Source organism: Eptatretus burgeri, chromosome 14 (genome assembly GCF_056783735.1).
Source record: "Eptatretus burgeri isolate ZD-2024b chromosome 14, Ebu_testis_v1, whole genome shotgun sequence".
Lineage (NCBI taxonomy): Eukaryota > Metazoa > Chordata > Myxini > Myxiniformes > Myxinidae > Eptatretus > Eptatretus burgeri.
In genome coordinates, this window is record NC_140974.1 from 71,417,156 (window position 1) to 71,440,327 (window position 23,172).

The window sequence follows — 23,172 nt, forward strand, 5'->3', positions numbered from 1 at the left end:
AATGAAGGGAGAGGACAGCATACAGCACACAGACAGCAGACAGGAGAGGGGTTTCCTCCACAAGCACCCTTCGTGATTCGTGACCAGTCAGTCAACACCACCGCCACCGCCAGGGATACTAGTGTGCAGTTGCACGCCGTCCTTCTTTCTGACGGTGAACTGAAGAGAGAAGAAAGGAGAGGACAGGTCCTTCTTCACAAGAACCGTTCTTCACCGGTCCCTCAACACCGCCACCATCAGCAATACCAGGAGTCAGTTGCGCGCTGTCCGTCTCTCTGGTGGTGAACTGAGGAGAGAAGAGAAGAGAAGAGAGCAGAGATCTTTCCTCCACGTGCACCCTTCGTCACCCGTCCGTCAACACCGCCACCATCAAGGACTACCAGGAGTCAGTTGCACGCCGTCCGTCTCTCTGACGGTGAACTGAGGAGAGAAGAGAGGAGAGGAGAGGAGAGATCCTTCCTCCACATACAACGTTCTTCACCTGTCCGTCAACACTGCCACCGTCAGGGAATTCCAGGAGTCAGTTGCGCGTCGTCTCTGATGAACGGACGGGAGAGGAGAGGAGAGTATATGGCCCAATCTGACCACGTGGCTAGGGGTAATGGCTGGGGCATGGACGAGAGTGGGATCCATCTTGTGGCGGCACTGCGTGGTGCGGCGGCCAAGGTCCTGACCACGATGCCCCTGGGAGGGATAATGTTGGCAGGCCTCCGTTCGGCCCTAAATTACCGATTTGGAGTGGAACAGCAGAGCGAACTTGTTGAAGCTCAGCTCAGTGGGCGCAAACGACAGCCCCATGAAAAGATGGGAGATTTGGCGTGCGACATTCGCCGCGCGGTGGGGGATCGCACATATGAACATGGCGCCGCTGTACCAGGAAGACCTTGCCCTGGACTATTTTATCCAGGCTCTTGCGGGCACCGACACTGGGGCCCTGCTGACCACATTTCGCCCAGAGAACCTCGAAGGCGGCCGGTGCTGCCGCCCGTTGGGAGGCAGCAAAGCCGCCGGCTCGAGGAGCCAGCAAGTGGGCCCCGTGGACAACCGTGCACCGGGAGCCGGGGTTGGTCTTGGCTCCCGAATGGAGCTGGAGGGAATAGTCCGGGACATGGTCGACCGCCGGTTAGCGGGGTCTGGGCCATGGAAGGCGGCTCATGGGCGGACGTGGGGTGGGCCATCACCAGATACCCCAATTCGGAATGAGGGGGGGTATAATTTGGACTGCCGGAGGCATGCACCTTACCTGGTGAGGTGTTTTAACTGTGGCCAGGTGGGCCACCTGCAGCGGCGATGTAGGGCCCCACACAGGGAAAGGCCCCAGCCCCCCAGGTCACCAACTCCGCCCCGTGCAACCCGGAATAGCCAGGGCCCAACACCACCCCTCCCCCACCCCCTCCCCCCCGCCAGTCCCAGGGAAACCAGTGAGTGCCGAACATATAGGGCCATGTTCGGTAGACCCAGATGGGGAAGATCCCTCAGAGCTGCGACAGGGCATCTATTGTGGCCAAATTGGCACTGGTAGTTTGGCAATTCGATGCAAAATTGCCGGCGTAGGGGTAGACACTGTTGTGAACACAGCGAGCGAGCGCCATGATCATCAGCCCTGTGGTCCTTAATTCGAGTGTAGAAGGGTGGGATGAGATCCACCATCTGCAAAATCATAGTTTGCAGCTAGCTACCGGGGCAACGGCCCCCATCATAGGGCGTGGTTTCGTGACCCTTAAATTTGGCACGGTTTAAAGGAAAATACAGGTTTGGGTGGCAGAGGTGTGCGACCCATGCTTAATAGGGTTGGATGTGCTGACCGCCGGTGGTTGTAAGATCGACTTAGGCCGAGGGGTCATGCAGTTGGGTGGTGAGGAATTGCCGTTGCGGGGCATGAGTAAGGATGAAAGGGTGGAGCTGGAGGCTCCCGACTCCGTGGTCATTCCCCTGGGTGCCGAGGCAGTAATCCTGGCCCGGTGGCGGGCACACCCAACCTGGCAGGGCTCCTGCGGCCTGGCCGAACTACTGGCAGGGCAATCAACCCCGGGTTTAGCCATGGGTCGCACCCTAGTAAATACCGACGGGCCTATAGTGCCCCTCCGGGTAATAAATGTTAGCACGGAACCACGCACTATTGGACGGGGCATGAAGGTGGCAGATTGCACCCCAGTGGTACAAGTCGCAGAGCTGAGGGACGATAACATCGAGTCGGACCGGCCCCAGAGGAGGTCTCCAGAGTCTGTTAGGAATTGGCTCGATCCCATTTGCGAGATGGTAAATCGGAGTGGTGTAGATTTGGAGGACACCCAGCGGGAGGCCTCACACAAACTGGTCGACCGACACATAGAAATCTTCTCCTTGTCACCCGAGGATATTGGACGTACGGGCCTGGTGAAACATTAGATCCACACCGATGGGTCCCGGCCTGTCCGTCTGCCTGCTCGACAGCTCCGTTGGAGCAAGAGAGGAAGTTGACGAACAGGTAGAAAAGATGCTCAATGCAGGTGTCATTGAGCCCTTGGGAAGTCCTTGTCACATGTCACAGGGTGTGTTGGTAAAAAAGAAGGATGGGACCACGCGTTTCCGCGTGGACTATCGCCAACTTAACAACATGACACTCAAAGACTCCTATCCCCTGCCTAGAATTGACGATACCCTCGACGCCGTTTCAGGCTCCAAATGGTTCTCAACTTTGGACCTCAAGAGTGGGTATTGGCAGGTGGAGATGGACAAGATGGGGAAGGAGAAAACGGCATTTTCTTCAGGGAAGGGACTGTATCAGTTCACTGTGATGCCGTTTGGTTTGTGCCATGCCCCCGCCACCTTTGAGAGATTGATGGAGCGTGTGCTGGGCGGCATGCCATGGCAATCATGCCTGGTGTACCTGGATGACGTCCTGGTACACGTTAAACATTTTCCCAGGCAATAGCTAATTTGGACCAGGTGTTTGGGTGCCTCAGGCAGGCAGGGTTTAAGTTGAGCCTGGGGAAATGTACTTTGTTCGCAAAGGAAGTGGCCTATCTCGGATACCTGATAGGCCGCGTTTGGTTGAAAACTAATCCAGGTAAAATTACAGCAGTGGAGGTGTGGCCCGTACCCCGTAACGTCAAACAGGTACGGGGGTTCTTGGGTCTCTGCTCCTACTACCGGCGTTTTGTGGCAAAATTTGCCGACATAGCACGACCCTTCACCAGCTTACAGAGAAGGGATCGAGATTTAATTGGACGGGAGAATGCCATCAGGCCTTCCTCCAATTAAAAGGGTGTTTGACGTCCGCACCCATTTTAGCATACCCCACCGATGACAGGATGTATACCCTGAATATGGATGCAAGCCAGGAAGGATTGGGGGCAGTCTTGTCTCAGACACAGGGGGCGTGGAAAGAGTGATCGCATATTACAGTCGGGCCATGAGTCAGCCCGAACAAAATTATTGCATCACCCACAAGGAACTATTGGCCATGCTGTCTGCAGTGAGCCATTTCCACCTGTACTTGTACGGGAGGAAGTTTTTGGTTCGAACTGACCATTCCTCCTTGCAATGGCTCTTACGGTTCAAGGAACCAGAGGGCCAGGTTGCAAGGTGGTTGGAAAAGTTGCAGCAGTACGATGTTAATGTGGCCCATATAGCCGTAAGGCTCATGGGAATGCCGATGCACTCTCTCGACGCCCCTGTCTGGGAGAAAATTTGAAATATTGCACGAGGCATGAGGAGAGGGACCAATTGGTAGACACCTTCCAGAAGCTCCAAGCCCGTGCGGCCCGGGTGGTAGGCCCAGTTTTGCCACTAACCGCAGGTGAGGAATTTGGCCGTTTGGCGTGGAGCACGGCCCAGCGGGAAGACCCCGTGATCAGGCCCGTGTACGAGTGGATCCACGAAAATAAGAGACCCAGTGGGGAGGAGGTCACCTCATTTGGAGCGTGAACAAAGGCGTACTGGGCTCAGTGGAAGACCCTAGAAATGAGGGACAACATCTTATATCGCAAGTGGGTGGAGATTCCCTCAGAGAGAACTTCTTGGCTGGTAGTAGTCCCAGATCAATTTAAGACCCAAATTTTGGAACAGGTGCACGGTACCCGCGCCAGCGGCCATTGGGGCAGGATCAAAACAACATCTTGGGTCCGCCGGCGGATTTATTGGTTCAACATGGGGCGTGATGTACAGGACTGGTGTGGAGCATGCGACACCTGTACTGCCAAAAAGGGACCGGCACGGAGGATGAGGGCCCCGCTTCAACTACATCAGGTTGGGGCCCCCCTTGAGTGAGTGGCCATGGACATTTTGGGACCACTGCCCCCCATTCGCCAAGGTAATCGATACATCCTCGTGATAATGGACTACTTCACAAAATGGCCGGAGGCCTATGCCCTTCCCAACCAGGAAGCCAGGGTCGTGGCACGGACCTTCGTAGAAGCATTTGTATGTCGGCACGGGATTCCAGAGGAGCTGCACACCGACCAGGGTGGAAATTTTGAGAGTGAATTGCTAAAAGAAGTGTGCAGTCTCCTAACAATTTGAAAAACCTGCACAACGCCCCTAAGGCCACAATCTGACGGCATGGTGGAGAGGTTCAATAGAACCCTAATTCAACAATTGACCCTCTTCACCGCCGATTGTCAGGATGACTGGGACGAACATCTCCCATAGCTGTTGATGGCCTACTGCTCGAGTCAGCACGGAGCCACCGACTGTAGCCCGGCGCTGCTCCTGTACGGATGGGAGCTGCGAGTCCCCGTCGATTTGCTGTGTGGCCCGACGCCTGAGCATCCCGACGGACCCATGGAAAGGCTACACATGTCAGTTGGAGGAAGGCATGTAAAAAGTCCATGCCTTCGCTCGCCGCCAACTCCAACAGGCGGGTATGAGAATGAAGCGCCGGTACGACCACCGGAGCCAGGCGAGTGAGTATCCCCCAGGGATGAAGATTTGGTTCTTCAATCCCCGGAGGAGGAAGGGCAGATGCCCGAAACTAACCTCGCCCTGGCAGGGCCTGGGGGTCGTCCTGGTGAAAATTAGTGACTTCTTCTTATTCTTCTCCTTCTTCCTCTTTCGGCTTGCTCCCGTTAGGGGTCGCCACAGCGGATCAACCATCTCCATTTCGCTCTATCCTCCACATCTTCCATTGACACTCCAACCACCCGCATGTCCGCCCTCACCCTATCCATGAACCTCTTCTTTGGCCTTCCTCTTCGCCTCCTGTCTGGCGGCTCCATCTTCAGCATCCTTCTCCCGATATACTCCGCTTCCCTCCTGTGCACATGTCCAAACCATCTCAATCTCGCCTCTCTCACTTTGTCTCCAAACCGTCCTACCTGTGCTGTCCCTCTAATATACTCATTCCTTATCTTATCCATCCTCGTCACTCCCAACGAGAATCGCAGCATCTTTAACTCTGCCACCTCCAGCTCCGCTTCCTGTCTTTTTGTTAGTGCCACCGCTTCCAAACCATACAACATAGCTGGTCTCAGTGCCGTCTTATATACTTTCCCCTTCACTCTTGCAGCTACCATTCTGTCACAAATCACTCCTGCAACTCTTCTCCACCCACTCCATCCTGCCTGCACTCTCTTTTTCACTTCTCTCACACACTCTCCGTTACTTTGGACAGTTGATCCCAAGTATTTAAACCAATCCACCTTCCCCACCTCAACTCCTTGCAACCGCACCATACCACCACCCTCCCTCTCATTTACGCACATGTACTCCGTCTTACTCCGACTGACTATCATTCCCCTTCTCTCCAGTGCGTACCTCCACCTCTCGAGGCTCGCCTCAGCCTGCTCCCTACTCTCCCTACAGATCACGATGTCATCCGCGAACATCATAGTCCATGGGGACTCCAGTCTGATCTCGTCCGTCAACCTGTCCATCACCATTGCAAACAGGAAAGGGCTCAGAGTCGATCCTTGGTGCAATCCCACTTTTACCTTAAACCAGTCCGTCATTCCTACCGCACACCTCACCGCTGTCACACTGTCCTCATACATATCCTGCACGATCCTCACATACTTCTCCACCACTCCCGACTTCCTCATACAATGCTACAACTCCTCTCTTGGCACCCTATCATAAGCTTTCTCTAAATCCACAAACACACAATGTAACTCCTTCTGGCCTTCCCTATACTTCTCCATCAACAATCTCAAAGCAAACATTGCATCAGTGGTGCTCTTTCCTGGCATAAACCCATATTGCTGCTCACAGATCGTCACCTCTCCTCTCAACCTAGCTTCCACTACTCTTTCCCACAACTTCATGGTGTGGCTTAACAACTTTATCCCTCTATAATTTCCACAGCTCTGCACATCACCCTTATTCTTGAAAATCGGAACCAGTACACTTAATCTCCACTCCTCCGGCATTTTCTCACTTTCCAAGACTTTATTAAACAATCTGGTTAACAACCCCACTGCCATCTCTCCTAAGCACTTCCACGCCTCCACTGGTATACCATCTGGGCCAACCGCCTTTCCACTTTCCATCTTCTTCATAGCAGTCCTCACTTCATCCCTACTGATCCACCCCACTTCCAGATTCACTATCTCCACCTCTTCCAACCTTCTCTCTCTCTCATTTTCTTCATTCATCAGCTCCTCAAAGTACTCCATCCACCTTCTCAACACACTCTCCTCGCTCGTCAGCACATTCCCATTTGCGTCCTTTATCACCCTAACCTGCAGCACATCCTTCCCAGCTCGGTCCCTCTGTCTTGCCAATCGGTATAAATCCTTTTCCCCTTCTTTTGTATCCAACTTCTCATACAGCTTGTCATATGCCTTTTCCTTGGCCTTTGCCACCTCTCTCTCTTTGCCTTTCGCCGCCACTCCTTGTACTCCTGCCTACTTTCTTCATCTCTCTGACTATCCCACTTCTTTTTCGCCAACCCCTTCTTCCTTATACTTTCCTGTACTTCCTCATCTGGTGCAAATTAGTGACGTGGTCATAAAAATCAAAATGGGGCCACAGGCCCTTCCCCGTATCGTCCACGCTGACCGGCTGATACCCTATAAGGGCGACCTTATGCCCTCATGGATGGATCGGACCGGAGTAGCCGGAGCCAGGACTACTGCTCCCGCGGAGATGCAAGGCTCTTAGAGCCTTGCCCTGAGTACACGGCCCTGCAGGATGTAGGAGACATCCTGTTTGGGCAAAGGAAGCACTAGTTAGTGAGATGGGTTAGCGTTAGTTAGACCAGATTCATGGGGACATGGGTTGTTCCTCATGGAGCCCATGGAATGGGTTAGTTAGAGGGATTTTAGGATAGATTTAGAGTGGAAAATGGATTCTGGAAGACACAAACAGACATGGAATGTGTAGTGGGGATGTAGCTTAGCTACGTATATTAAATGGAACGTGCATTGGGATAAGGGATGACGAGGGAGCACGAGTTAGTTAAGGGAATTTAGTTAGCAGAATGGGAGTGTGGTATGAATTGGAAAGTGGAAAATGTGTGGGACAGCAGGCCCAAGAGTGAATGGAGCGAATGTGGAATGCATGGTGCGAATGACTGAGTTGGGAGGAGGAGTGAATCCCACCCAAGTGACCCCAGGGTCAGTTTAATGCTTGTTAGTGGGTTGGTCAAATTTACCAAATGGAGGTCGTTTTGTTGTTGGTTTTGAGTGAAGGCACGATACCCATTTGGAGGGGTGCAGGAGTAAAATTGACTGGCTGGGGGCATGGCTTGGGAAGGTGAGTACCGAGTAGTGGGCACCCCGGGCACCGAAGTAGTCGGCCAGAGTAGGCCAAGGGTCCAAAGGACCGGGATAGTGTACTGGGCACGGGCGACCCGCGGATCGGGACCCGGAGCACCAAAGATGCCACGTGGGCATGGAAGGGGGGCAATGCCAGGAAGGGCAATCCCCCTTATTCATAGGGAGCAGGTTGGCTCGGAGACAGCCTCAGGGCCTGGGGGTGCCATAGATAGAGTCCGGCAGAGGGGGAATCCCTGCCAGTTGAGCCGCGCTGCCCAGCCATGAAATTGTGCAAGGGCACGAAGGAAAATTCGAGGGCTAGGCCCAAATTTATAATGGACACCAACACAGGCGACGGGAATCATGGTTGTTAGAACCGATAGTTTAAGTGACAGGCATTTTGGAAAGCCCCGGGTAGTTTAAAAGTAATAAATGCTAGGATAGTTAGGAAGTGTACCCCTTCGCACCATCCATCCCTTGGCTCTCTGTAGGCCGCTGGACTCACCTTAGGTTAGATTGCTGAACTCTGTAGTAGGCCATTCTGAGGCTTTGTTGGGCCTCGAGACAGGACGCTAGTCTCTCCTTATTCCCCTCCAGATAGGGAATGTAGGGGATGGAAGTAGGCTAGGTTGAAAGGATAGGTTAGCCGGACAAAGACAATAAAGTGGGTTCGGCAGACGGAATTATAAAAGGAAAAAAATAAAATAAGGGGGGCTAAATTTGGTTTGTGTTGTAAATTAAGGGAGTGGGTAGGGACAAGCAAAGGCGATAGGTTTGGGGGAGACAGTAGGGTAGGTCCGAGCCCGTGTTGAGAGCGGCCGGCACCACCGCACTCCCTCCAGACCCACACAGAAGGAGACTAGAGGCCGGCCAGCTTCACCTGCCGGCCCGTTGTGCTGTATCGCCTGTTCCGCATGGCCTTGCCTTGCCATGCCTTAATCGCCTGCCTCTGCCATAACCCCATGCCTGCTAGCCCTTATTTGCATTGCCCCTGTGTCATCATCCTTAACCATGTGCACCAGGATCATTCAGTGTTTTGCAAGGACTGCCCTGCAGGCAGCCACACCACGGGGACTGCATTGAGCAGCCCGTGCACCGTTTCTTGCATCCAGTCCAGTTCCATCCAGTTCATTTCAGGGATGAGCCTGGGACTGCATTGGGCAGCCGGCTACCTCCCTGTTCTTGCACAAAGCAGCCAGAGACTGCATTGGGCAGCCTGGCTACCTCCTCAAATGGCCTGTGGGACGGCATATGGCATGCCGTGTTAGGGTGAGTTGCCTCCAGCAGCTGGGGGTAGGAAAGAAAGAAAGAAGACTCAAGGGGGACCTTTTGAGCAGGCCATGAGGACTGACCTTCAGCTGTGGAGCACTCACCAACACACAAACTGTTGACTAACTTTGCCATGTCTTTTTCCCACAGATGACAGGTTAGTCAGGCCATGGTTCGTGTAAATATTAGATGAGGTAAAAAATTGTAAATAAGTTCTGAACCCGCCTGTAGTTTGTTGTAGCGCCAGCACTTTTAATTAAGTCGTCTGTATGAGTCTGTTAGTTTGTTACGCAGCGCATTAGGTTATTTATTTTTGGGACACGTATAAAAAAAAATGTTGCACTCAGGGATCCAAAGGTAAAATGTACTAGGGGAAAACTTACACATGCTGGTCACACGAAAGAAAACCTGTCAACTCGAGACGAGTCTGTAAAAAGGGGAGGGGGGTAGTGTTACAGATTTGGAAGTTTACTGCACTCAATATACAAGTCCTATAGATCAGTTATATCAGTAACTACATGTTGCCAGTTTGGGTCCCGACCCTAGTCTAATGGGAAATTAAATGTTCCTGCGCTGTGGAGTTATTTTAATAGTCAGGTTTTCTTTTCATTTATTTTTACACCACCATTAACGCCAGCATCATCTTCCCCTCGCTCTGCTCGACGCCATTGTCTACATGTGTTCGATCACGTACGGGGGCGGAGATTTCCTTCACCTCAGATCGAGACTCTGCTCAGAAGGGCAGGGGCAGGCCCCCTTGTCCAACCAAGAACCTCATCACCTCAGATAGAGTGTTCAGCCCCGGCCAATCAGATCCCGCGACAGGAGGAAAGGGCTCCGCATGACGTCACCATGCCCCCGGGCCAATCAAGGAGCTTGCCGCCCGTTTTGGCCAGTGAGAGAGACGAAGTGCGATTTGTGTGCCAAAACCAGCCAGTGAGAGAGACGAAGAGCGATTTGCGCGCCAAAACCAGCCAGTGAGAGAGGGAGGGTCATGAGGAGGCCCCCCCCCTCTGAAGAGGGGGGATAATTATAAGCGCGTTTGGGGGTTCTGAGAGTTCTGGCAAGAAGTGAACATCTGCGCGCAAGGTGGTGGAGTGAAAAAGCGTCTGCGCACGGAGTGGTCGGTGCAACGGAGGGTCTTCTCCTGCCAGCTTTCGCCCTGCCGACTTTGCTCGCCTGGAGCCCGGTCGTGAGGGCATCTGGATCGTGCTGGGGGTCCAGTTCTGCCCCAAGGACCTGGTCCTTGAAGACCGCACTAGGCGGACAGGTCCGAGACAGGCCTCAATAAAGACCATTTGGTTCGATTATAATTATTTAGGGTGTGTTCGTGTGTGTGTTTGTGGTGCCAGTCAGATAAATAGTGAATTGTATCAGTGACGTGCTGTAAATACGTACATTTCTTTTAATCAGTTTACCTCTGCCCTTATGTGCTCCCCTCATTCCCCCATTGTGAATAAATACTCCGATTGTTAAATGTTTCAGCTCGTTCGTGTCCTTTCCTCCATTGGCTTAGCGTGCTGCGTGTTAGGAAATTAGCTAGGCTGTTGCCGTTGTAACGGGATATTTGGGACTGACGGATGTCGGCGATCAAACCGCTCGAGTCGCACGCGGTTCGAGTACGCTAAGTGGCTCGTTCTGTACGGGTGCCGTCGAGGGTGTGGAGACTCGGTAAATCGCCACGTGGTCTCTCGGTATTTCGAAAATTGGCGAATAACCCTGTACCACGTGGCAGAAATATTGACGCTTCACGGTCCGATAAGGGACCCGTACTTTTTCGGAGTTTTCCGAAAAGGTACGATCTAAATTCCGGGCAATCGGTCGAGCCGACTTGACTGCTCCATCTGGTGGTCGTGCTCGCGGCCGATACCCGGCCACGCAACAATACAACCTTAATCTAAAATTACCATCAGCACCTTCTCGGTGCACATTTTACATACGACACCCCCCTGACAGATCCCCAATACAAGAGTAAATCTAAGCTACTTGAACACATGGATCAAGCTATTCTTATCACATTCTATCGATGGATCAACCCCCTCGACCCCCGCCACCCATACAAAACAACATTTAAAATAATGTTGACATTATTGTAAATGTATGTGTTCTAATCTGTTGGATGTTGTTTTTGGAGGAAAATAAACTAAAACAAACAAAAGGAATTCATTTATTTATTTTTTAATTCACATTTGTTCTGGGTGTTGTTTTTTTAATCATAAGTGTGAATAGAAAGCTGTATGATTCTTTTGTTCAAGATATGTAAGGGAATGCTGCGGGGACTCTTACCTCGATATGTGGCAAAACAATTCCAACAGTTTCTGTTTTTTTCTTCATGTCGCTTTGAGGGAAGTTCGCAAATGTCAATGGGCTGTTTTCTGTTGTTCCGTAACCAACCTGTATCACAGATCACGTCAGCATCATCTTCATCTCACAAATTCCACCATCAAGTCATTTTTCGGTTGCCATGACGATTGATGGTATTCCAGCTTTCAATATAAAATGAAAATGTTTGGAAATAGTAATTGGTAACATCAAGTCATGACAGCAATGTCTCCCAAGCCCCCCCACTGCACACCAGCATCCCTGCTTGGACATCACACATAAGACAGAGAGATCTGTGTACTTTTTTTAATATGAATTAAAAGGACACGAGTAGACAGTCGACAAATGAACAGTATATGCGATTTGAACCTGAGTGAAAAAGACAAGTTAACACCTTTATAAATATAGAGCACAAAAATTACCCTCAACAGCCAGGCAAATAAAATAGTCTGAATTAATAAAATAATAACAAATTAATAAATTAAACAAACAAACATGCCACGGGTTATCACACGAAGCTTTTTCAAAACTTGGTTGTTTCTTGAGTATACAAGTGTTTTACGTGAAAATGAAACGATTTCAAAGCAAACTAGAAAAAGAGCAATCAGAGATCACAGACCCTCATCAGGACTTGGTTTGTGTGGTGTATTTTATGTGGCAAATAGGTGGTTGGATTAACTAAATGAAAGGATCACGCATTGCAAATGAAAGGTCTAAATGGTCTAAAAGGGTGTGAAGGTCGAAAGGTTAAAGGGGATGTGGAAGAAATAAAATTAATTATATTCATCTATTCTCAATTTTGTTATCGTTTGTTTAAACAGTATTGAATAAGGTGTTACTATTGTACTGGAATAAAATTGACTGTCAGTAAAATCTTTTTGCAGCCTTTTGATCTCCATCGTGATGTTGATGATATACAAGCAAGATAAAATGGTAATTTACTAAATCGTATGTGCTTTATCTCATTGAAATATATATATATATATATATATATATATATATATATATATATATATATATGGATATAAATATCCAAATTAGTATTTTCAATGTTTCAATGAGATTGCTCTGTTGCTCAAGAGAAGCACGCTTTGCTGCTGGCACCCATTGCCTGGTGGTAATTAAATAATTCCCGAAAGGCGATTGCAACAGACGCCTTGTTGTCAAAGGACGATTATATGACAGCATAAAATGGAATGTCATATTTTGAGAATCTGGTTACTCAGTGGTGAACGGAAGGAATGATCAGAGTAATAGGCTTGTGTCTCCATTCACTCGGCCTCCATATTTTGTCAACTTTGTTGTCACCCTCTTCTTCTCACGGCCAGCCTCGTATTCCCAAACTGCAATCATGATCTGAGCGTGTGTATCACCCCTTCCCTCCCAAAGTGCCCATGTCTGCAGCTCCCTTGCTCATGCTTGCCGGCTTCCTCCCCCCCCCCCCCCAATTCACCCTTGCCAGATGTGCTGCTCTCCCATGTCTTTTTTCAGTCCACAATAGTATATAAAAACAATTGCTCTGTGCATTTTGGGGAAAAAGAGGATTGTGTTTGTTATTGCTTGTCTTGTTATCCTTTTTCCCATGTGCATGTTTGTTGTTATTTATAATTTGATGTGTGCTGTTAATAAATGGTTTCAGACTCCGAAAGGGAAGAACTGAATTTTTTGACAGGGTCTAAAGTGTCTGAAGGGTCTAAAAGGGGTCTGATGGGTATAAAGGGTCTAAAGCATGTTAAGGTCTGAAAGGTCGAAAGGGGTTTAGAGTTTCTAAACAGTATTGAAAAGTCTAAGGTGTATGAAGGGTATAAAGGTCCAAAAGATACGTTCCAATAGTACGTAAGTAACGGACGTAATCAATAAACAGTCACCATCCAATAATATGTAATTAATAAATGTACTCGCTTTCCATCTCGTGTTCAAACAGTAAGTAATTAATAGATGTACTCGTATTGCATTAGTTCGTAATTAATGGACTGCATACTCACGTTCCAATAGCACGTTCTCACATTCCAACTTGGTTCAAACAGCGCGTAATTAACGGGCGTACTCACATTCCTATAGTATGTAATTAGTAAACTTGCTGTATTCACATTCCAATGGAACATAATTTATAGACATACCCTCTGCTCTTTCTGTTTTGTCACCCCCCCCGCCCCCCAGGTTTCTGCAGGGTGCATATGGTCAACCTTCTTCTGGTGAAACTACCTAATCCAGGATCACTGTTCAACTCCACTCATACATCCCTCTGTTTTTTACAGCTGTGCAACCAACTTCCACATTGTCTCCAATCTCATTCTTCCTTCCAGGTTTTAAAGACAGCTGTTCAACACTATCTCAGATCAACCCCTATTCAAAATCATGATCTTTTCTACCCTTGTTAACCTAAGCCCCACCCCACCCCTTTAGCCAACCCCAAGCCCTCCTCCTTCCAGGTTTCCAGTTTTTTCCCCCTTGCGAGTTTCTTTCTGTGTCCATCTTGTGCACCCCAATGCATTCCTTCATGCTCCACCCCCTCTCTCCCTCTCTCCACTGTTCCTTTTGTCCTTTTATGTCCTGATCCATTCAGTGTATAGATGGAGCCATGACTGTATCCAAAAATGGGGCATTTCCATGTCAAGTGTACACACCCTCCTGACACGAATACCTCATTTTCTCCTCATATGTTGGTCATTTATTCACTTGGTTGAAAAAACTCAAAATACCAACTTTTAGACCTGTGGGCCCATCAGGGCACATTTTAGGGGCCCCCCAAATTTGGGCGCCCCCGGCTGCCCCACAATCTTCCAGAGGCCATATCACAGGTTGTAGTGGTCCGAATTGGCTGATCTTGGTATCAAAATACTCGTAAAAGCGAGATCTTTCGAATCGCGTAAAGTAAAATCACTCCGAAACAGTAATTCAAAAAGTTATAGTTTGGGGCACCCTTTGACCTTGTGCCCCCGCTCCCCAGCCAAACTGATTGTCCTGATTTTTTCGTGTGAGAATACCCCTTCATATGCTCCAACACCTCAGCATAAATGAAAATGGGATCCCAATGGGTTTACGCATGGCAAAGATTTATGTTGGGGGACTCGGGTGCTCGACACACAATACGCCACAATACATAGCACAATATTTGAACACAAGATTTCCAATACACTATATCAGTATATTGTACATAAATTTTCCACATGCAGGAACTGGAAGCGATATTAGTATGAGTAAGAGTTTTTCCTAGCATATTATAGTCAAGATTTTTTGCCAACCAATGTTTTACTTGACAGCTGTGTTTCTTTTTTACTGATTGTGTAGGTTCTACCTGTAGCAGTTTTTGGTTCTATGGAAAGAAGTATATCAGAAATGTCTAAAATACAGTGATCTTCAATGTGAGGAAAAAATAAACTATTTGCGGGCCCATTTAGATGAAGAAAATTCACTTTCACTTCATGAGTGTCCTGAAAGGCTTCCATGATGCAGGCAAGCCACCATTTTCCATCCTTGAGCACTGTGACATAACCTGAGAGTTTCCCGTTAAAAGTTGGTGTAGATTTTGAAATAGCTGACTCAATACGGTGTTCCTCGCTAAAGGCCCTGTCACACCTTGACGATTTAGCCAGCGTATGCCGACGTATGAAACATTTGCCTACAACGCTGGCACACGTCAAATACGTATGGGTAAGTTTTGTATATGTTAAGAGCACACTGGAATACGTCGTAGTACGCTGGCATACGTCGTAGTATGACGAGCTGTTAGACAAATTTTCCATGCTTGAAATTTTTTGACGTATGCCAGCGTATGACTCACACGTTCCACATATGCTGGCCATAAGTTGTAGGCACGTTACGCGATCGTTGACACACGTCGACACACGTTACTTGTAAGTTACTCATAAGTCGAAACACGTCGAGGTAATGGTTAGCGTCAGTGTTCCAGACTCCCTGGTTTTTTTTTCTTTGGTATGACGGTGATGTTGACACCTCGATTTCTAGTGCGGTTATAATATAATTAATAAGCTGCCGCTCAACGATTTAAATCATAACCGCACTAGAAATCGAAGCGTCAACATCACCGTCATACCGAAGAAAAAAAAAAACAGGGAGTCTGGAACACTGATGCTAACCATTACCTTGATGTGTTTCGACTTATGAGTAACTTACAAGTAACGTGTGTCGACGTGTGTCAACGATCGCGTAACATGCCTACAACTTATGGCCAGCATATGTGGAACGTGTGTCATATGCTGGCATACATCGAAAAATTTTCAACATGCTGAAAATTTGTCGACGTACTCGGCGTACTAGAACGTATGCCAGCGTGCTTCAGCATGCTCTTAACGTATACAAAACTTACCCATAACGTATTCGACGTGTGCCAGCGTATTCGGCCAATTTTTCATACGTCGGCATTCGCTGGCTAAAACGTCAAGGTGTGACAGCGGCTTGACACTTCGATGTCTAGTGCAGTTATGATATGAATCGTCGAGCCGCAGCCTATTAATAGCTTACGCCACGTGATCATCAGCGATACGCTGCCGCGCGCTATGCATAAGTTAGACTATCGTTGGGCATAGGTTGTGAACGCCGACAACACGCTCAGCATTCGTTGATACAAGTTATATATATCTTATCGAAACGTTCTGTGCACATTACTAATACGTTATGCATACGTCCAACTCGTTATGAATAAGTCTAAAACTGGAAAAAAACATCAATAGTTCAGCGTACGCCAGCGTTTTACATAAATTTTGATACCTTACTGGCTAAAACGTCAAGGTGTGACAGGGCCCTTAGGCTGAATTCACGTACTTGAAGAGCAGTTTCAGAAATAGTGATGTAAGCATGAAGTTTTTGAGTTCCAGCTATGGTTTTGGCCATTTTTAACCTTTCTCCCAGATTTCGTTCTTCCTCATCATATGCCTCTTGGATCCCTTAACTGAACTTCATTTCATTCAAACCATTTTCAGCAAGGGCGAAAAGATCTTTTGGAGAAATAATTTGACTGTCGTAAGGTCTACGCAGGCTCTCACGTGTTGCTTCTCGTTTGATTGTACCTCCCACGCCATCTGAAGGGCCCTTGCCATGACTTGTGGAAAAAAAGCCATTCTGCATCAATACCATACTCTATTTGTGACGACATCGGTTTATGAAGGCTTTGCAATTCTTATATTGGCCAGCGCAACCGTCTGAGAAATAGTAAAGTTTCTTTACATTTCCAAAGCCAGATTTCAAGTGTTCAAAGAGCATTCTTTAGAAGAGGTGGACTGAGACAACGTCATGAGTATTGCATTCTGATATAATCGTGAACGAATCGTGGTTTAATTTGCCATCGTCCGATTTGAAATAGTAAACCCAGGGGTGAATTGTCGCTTGAGAGAAGTTCCAATGGAATCCTTGGGCCGCATCCTGTACGACAAACGAATAGTTCTCTGCAAAGTCTCCAATAATGAAAAATTCTCCTTCACCGATTTCGTCTTTCATATTTTTCAGAAACTGAGATTGGGCCATGGCAATGAAGTCGTGTCTCACTAATTTCACCGCGCGTTCACAGAATTGATTAATGAATTCTTCCAAAGGCAGGACCATGGATGTCCACCGTTTAAACTGAATTTCATCAATATTCTCAAGTTCATAAGCACTCAGTAGCTTGTTTTTGAAGTCTTAAATTGATGGGCAACTTTCACAAATTCTGAAATAACATGCCGGTTGTGCTGGGTTACAAACTATGCGTGCTATCACATGATGATAGCTAGGAAGTTCGGCTTCCTAGCATATCTGTGGCATGATGGAACGAAACATCATGAGTTTCACATTTTGATGTATCGTACATACACATACACTCTGTGTACCGCCTGAACCGGCCAGGACACACTCTGAGGGACGGAGCATGGCGAACTTCGCGAATCCAACTTTCAAGCCAGGGTTCTTCTCTTTGAATTTCTGAAACAGTTCCTTGAGATTGTTTAGTACCAGGTGCTTTTGAATTTTGTCTTTTCCATGTTCATTCCTGACCACCACACAGTCCTTTTTTCCTGGCATTATTCGGCTGACTTCATCACTTTGGTAAAATTCGGTTACAGTGGATTTCACTTCGTCAGGCAATATTTTACCCTGTTTGGGATTTGGAGACGATAGCATACCATTTTATTTCTCTAAATTTTTGGCTTGCACAGCCATTCTTTGGGAACAACTGAATTCACTCATCATCCCTCTGATGCTCATATTCCTAGCAAATATTGTCAGTGTACGTATTTGCTCTGAACGGCTCGAAACAACGTATTTTTCTTTCAGGCTTTTGATCACCCCTGGCATGCAGTTTTCATCACATTTTGACGCTGTATTTTGTGTTTTCTCCACAGTGCTTGGTCCAGCAACTAGTTCTAATTTCTTTCGCACAGAATCTTCTACTTTACTTCGCTTTTCAGGAACGTACCCTGGGTTCCTTTCCGCCTTTCGTTTGTCGAATGGGCTTTCGCCTATCATCGATAACGACTGGTTTAATAGGTCAACTTCTGCTTCTCGCTCAAAAACCTCCCCGTCCTCATCTGTCGAAATAGATTCTGCAATGCCTTTGATAGTACCTTCTCATGATAATTTCGAACTGGTCGAAGATGATTCTTCAATATGCTCTAGTGACAACTGAGAAAGTTTTTTCTGCACGAAGTACAAAGTCTGTCATCTTTTTCACTTTTGAAGAAAATTTCATCAACATATCATTTGACACATTGCGAAGATCTTTTCGTTGTTTCGTTTTATGGCAGCTGAACGGATCGCAACAGTATTTTCGGAACTCCTTTTGATCTTCAGTCGCCATGCTGACTGCAAAATATGCCAAAACTGAGATTAGCCCATTTATAACTTAATTCGATGATGGTTATACAAAAAATGTACACTTAAAAATCAAGACACAATAGGCAGAATAATTTTTCACAAATGATGCAATATATATATATATATATATATATATATATATATATATATATATATATATATATATATATACATATACATACATATACATATATATAATAGTCCAGAGATGATGATTGTCAATTTCAGACATAAAGTCGCCTGCCAGCAGGTGACGTCATTGGAATGATGATGGCAAATTTCGCCCAATGTCGAATCAAGAATTAGTGATATGTGGACCCTGAACAATAAAACCATCATCACAATTGAACCCATTGAGATCCCATTTTAATTTATGCTGAGGTGTTGTAGTATATGAAGGGATATTCTCACACAAAAAAAATCGGGATCATCGGTTTGGCTGGGGGCGGGGGCCCAAGTTCAAATAGCGCCCAAAACTATAACTTTTTGATTTAGTTTCGGGGAATGATTTTACTTTATGCATTTCAAAAGATCTCGCTGTGACGAGCATTTTGACACCAAGATCATCCGAATCGGACCACAACAACCTGTGATATGGCCACTGGAAGACTGTGGGTCAACCGGGGGGGCCCAATTTTTGGGGGGGGGGAGCTAAAATGGGCCCCGATGGGCCTCCAGGTCTGAAAATTGACATAATGTTTTACCGTGGAGACAAACACTTGCACAAAAAAAGAGTGAAATCTGAGACGATGTGCCAAAATTTCGCTGAAAAATGTGTACACTTGACATGGAACGCCCCAAATGCCCTTCCTCAAGCCTTCACTGTGTCTTCTTCTTCTTCTTCTTCTTCTTCTTCTTTTGGCTCACTCCCGTTAGGGGTCGCCGCAGCGGATCAACCGTCTCCATTTCGCTCTATCCTCCACATCTTCCATTGACACTCCAACCACCCGCATGTCCGCCCTCACCGTATCCATGAACCTCTTCTTTGGCCTTTCTCTTCTCCTCCTGCCTGGCGGCTCCATCTTCAACATCCTTCTCCCGATATACTCCGCTTCCCTCCTGAGCACATGTCCAAACCATCTCAATCTCGCCTCTCTCACTTTGTCTCCAAACCGTCCGACCTGCGCTGTCCCTCTAATATACTCATTCCTTATCCTGTCCATCCTCGTCACTCCCAACGAGAATTGCAGCATCTTTAACTCTGCCACCTCCAGCTCCGCTTCCTGTCTTTTTGTTAGTGCCACCGCCTCCAAACCATACAACATAGCTGGTCTCACTACCGTCTTATATACTTTCCCCTTCACTCTTGCAGCTACCCTTCTGTCACAAATCACTCCTGCAACTCTTCTCCACCCACTCCATCCTGCCTGCACTCTCTTTTTCACTTCTCTCCCACACTCTCCGTTACTTTGGACAGTTGATCCCAAGTATTTAAACCCATCCACCTTCACCACCTCAACTCCTTGCAACCGCACCATACCACCACCCTCCCTCTCATTTACGCTCATGTACTCCGTCTTACTCCGACTATCATTCCCCTTCTCTCCAGTGCGTACCTCCACCTCTCGAGGCTCGCCTCAGCCTGCTCCCGACTCTCCCTACAGATCATGATGTCATCCGCGAACATCATAGTCCATGGGGACTCCAGTCTGATCTCGTCCGTCAACCTGTCCATCACCATTGCAAACAGGAAAGGGCTCAGAGTCGATCCTTGGTGCAATCCCACTTTTACCTTAAACCGGTCCGTCATTCCTACCGCACACCTCACCGCTGTCACACTGTCCTCATACATATCCTGCACGATCCTCACATACTTCTCCACCACTCCCGACTTCCTCATACAATGCCACAACTCCTCTCTTGGCACCCTATCATAAGCTTTCTCTAAATCCACAAACACACAATGTAACTCCTTCTGGCCTTCCCTATACTTCTCCATCAACATTCTCAAAGCAAACATTGCATCAGTGGTGCTCTTTCCTGGCATAAACCCATATTGCTGCTCACAGATCGTCACCACTCCTCTCAACCGAGCTTCCACTACTCTTTCCCACAACTTCATGGTGTGGCTTAACAACTTTATCCCTCTGTAATTTCCACAGCTCTGCACATCACCCTTATTCTTGAAAATCGGAACCAGTACACTTAATCTCTACTCCTCCGGCTTCCTCTCACTTTCCAAGACTTTATTAAACAATCTCGTTAACAACCCCACTGCCATCTCTCCTAAGCACTTCCATGCCTCCACTGGTATACCATCTGGGCCAACCGCCTTTCCACTTTTCATCTTCTTCATAGCAGTCCTCACTTCATTCTTACTGATCCACCCCACTTCCAGATTCACTATCTCCACCTCTTCCAACCTTCTCTCTCTCATTTTCTTCATTCATCAGCTCCTCAAAGTACTCCATCCACCTTCTCAACACACTCTCCTCGCTTGTCAGCACATTCCCATTTGCGTCCTTTATCACCCTTACCTGCAGCACATCCTTCCCAGCTCGGTCCCTCTGTCATGCCAATTGGTATAAATCCTTTTCCCCTTCTTTTGTATCCAACTTCTCATACAGCTCGTCATATGCCTTTTCCTTGGCCTTTGCCACCTCTCTTTTTGCCTTTCGCCGCCACTCCTTGTACTCCTGCCTACTTTCTTCATTTCTCTGACTATCCCACTTCCTTTTCGCCAACCCCTTCTTCCTTATACTTTCCTGTACTTCCTCATTCCACCACCAAGTCTCCTTATCTTCCTTCCTCTGTCCAGATGTCACACCAAGTACCTTCCTAGCTCTCTCCCTCACAACTTCTGCTGTCGTTGCCCAATCATCCCACCCATCTTTACCACCATCCAACGCCTGTCTCACCTCCTCCCTAAATTTCACGCAAGTCTTCCTCCTTCAGCTTCCACCACCTGGTCCTTGGTTCAGCCCTCACTCTCTTCCTCAACCTCACCTCTAAAGTCATCCTACAGACCACCAATCGATGCTGTCGAGCTAAACTCTCCCCTGCCACCACCTTACAGTCACTCATCTCTTTCAGGTTGCATCTCCTGCTTAAGATGTAATCCACCTGTGTGCACTTTCCTCCACTCTTGTATGTCACCTGTGTTCCTCCTTCTTCTTGAAATACGTATTTACCACTGACATTTCCATTCTTTTTGCAAACTCGACCACCATTTGCCCTTTCACATTTCTCTTGTTGAGACCGTACCTACCCATCACCTCCTCATCCTCTTTATTCCCTTCCCCAACATGCCCATTGAAATCTGCTCCAATCACCACTCTTTCATCCTTGGATACACTCTCCACCACTTCATCTAACTCACTCCAGAAATCTTCTTTATACTCCATCTCACACCCCATATGTGGGGCATATGCACTGATGACATTCATCATCACCCCTTCAATTTCCAACTTCACACTCATCACTCGGTCAGACACTCTCCTCACCTCCAATACCCTCTTGACATAATCTTCCTTCAGGATTACCCCGACACCATTTCTCCTCCCATCCACACCATGGTAGAACAGTTTGAAACCACCTGCAATGCTCCTAGCCTTACTCCCCATCCACTTGGTCTCTTGTACACACAGTATGTCCACCTTTCTTCTCTCCATCATATCAGCCAACTCTCGCCCTTTGCCAGTCATCGTCCCAACATTCAGAGTTCCAACTCTCACCTGCACACTTCTACCCTTCCCCCTCTCCCACTGCCTCCGGACTCGCCTTCCCCGTCTCCTTCTCCTCCTTCGCCCAGCAGTAGCACAATTTACACTGGTCCCCTGCTGACCACCGGTACCGGTGGCGGTCGTTGGTAACCCGGGCCTCGACCGATCCGGTATGGAAATTCGTTTTGTTGTCCGCATAATGATTTGGCATAGGTTTTTACGCTGGATGCCCTTCCTGACACAACCCTGGTCGCCTCTTACAACACACAGGGATATGGTACACCTATTCTAACCGGGGCATACACCGGGCCCAGTACAACTGGGACTCATTTCGCCAACCTCGGAAGGATGGCAGGCTGAGTCAACCCCCTGGTGTTTTCGACTTGGTATATATACATATATATATATATATATATATATATATATATATATATATATATATATATATATATATATATATATACATATATTAACTCAGTGTCCCAACGGGGCATGAACTCAGGACCTTTTGGGTCCCAAGCCACTGCCCGAATCACTGCGCCAACACCAGGCTTTGCGCCAACATCAAGCCTTCACTGTGTATCTATGATAAATAAATGAATGAGTTGTGGGAGTGTGTGTCATGCTTTTTGTGTCTCTTAATTAGGTATGTTTGTTTGTTAATTCCACACTATTGGAATGTACCTTTTCACTGTTTAGACTGCTGAGACCCCTTTGACCTTTGAAGACCCTAAAGACCTTGACGACCCTAAAGACCAAAAAGTCCCAGAGGCCAAAAATTCCCCAAGGACCCAAAACACCCAGATGACCCAAAAGTTCCCAAGGAACCAGAAGACCCAAAAGTCCCTGAGGCCACAAAAGACACAAAAGACCTAGAGGACCCAAAAGACCCCCGCCCCTCCCAAATAAAAAGACCCAGGCTGACCGCCTTAAAACTCTCCAACAATTTGTTCTCCCCAGAACCTTTCCCTTGGAACTCTTTCTCTCCAGACCTCAACAGTCGACAGTCTCCTTCGTCGTCTCCAACTCGGTTCCTCCCTCTACTCTCGGGACAATGCTCCACCCCTCCGAGGTGATCCATCGCTCTGCCCCTCAGGAGGTGTTCATAGCTCCCCCCCCCCATTTCATGCCAAGTCTCCCAGCGCCCCCTGGTCGAGGTCGACAGAGGTTGTACACACAATTTCCTTCATCATAATCCCTAACTAAGGCCTGAGTTATTTTATAACTTGGTTTACGCAGTTCTTCAACTAAAATGTAGGGTCGGTCGGTCGAAATATAAATGTAAATATAATTTCAATTTTTAGAAATTATATATTTTTATGATATTTTTTCAGATGTTCCATGGGAAAGACAAGGGTCGGTGGGGGGAAAATAAATATAAATCCCAGAGCAGGAGGATCTAAGAAAACATTGAAGATGGAAGACCATTCAAATGC

At 47.6% G+C, this 23,172-nt stretch overlaps 1 protein-coding gene across 10 annotated transcripts in view; it reads right to left on the reverse strand.

Annotated features, from left to right (window-relative positions):
- Positions 1-23,172, reverse strand: part of LOC147013574 (medium-chain acyl-CoA ligase ACSF2, mitochondrial-like) — a 197,713-nt gene that overhangs the window by 99,918 nt on the left and 74,623 nt on the right. For 9 of the 10 annotated variants that reach the window (XR_015051376.1, XR_015051377.1, XR_015051378.1 and 6 more), the window contains exon 11: positions 11,232-11,339. Coding sequence is in view for 7 of the 10 variants with exons in the window: in XM_085855490.1 (XP_085711616.1) it covers positions 11,232-11,339 (108 nt within the window). In the remaining 3 variants the exon portion in view is untranslated. Of the gene's footprint in view, positions 1-9,328; positions 9,373-11,231; positions 11,340-23,172 lie in introns of all 10 variants that reach the window. The other variant, XM_085855494.1, reaches the window with a different exon arrangement.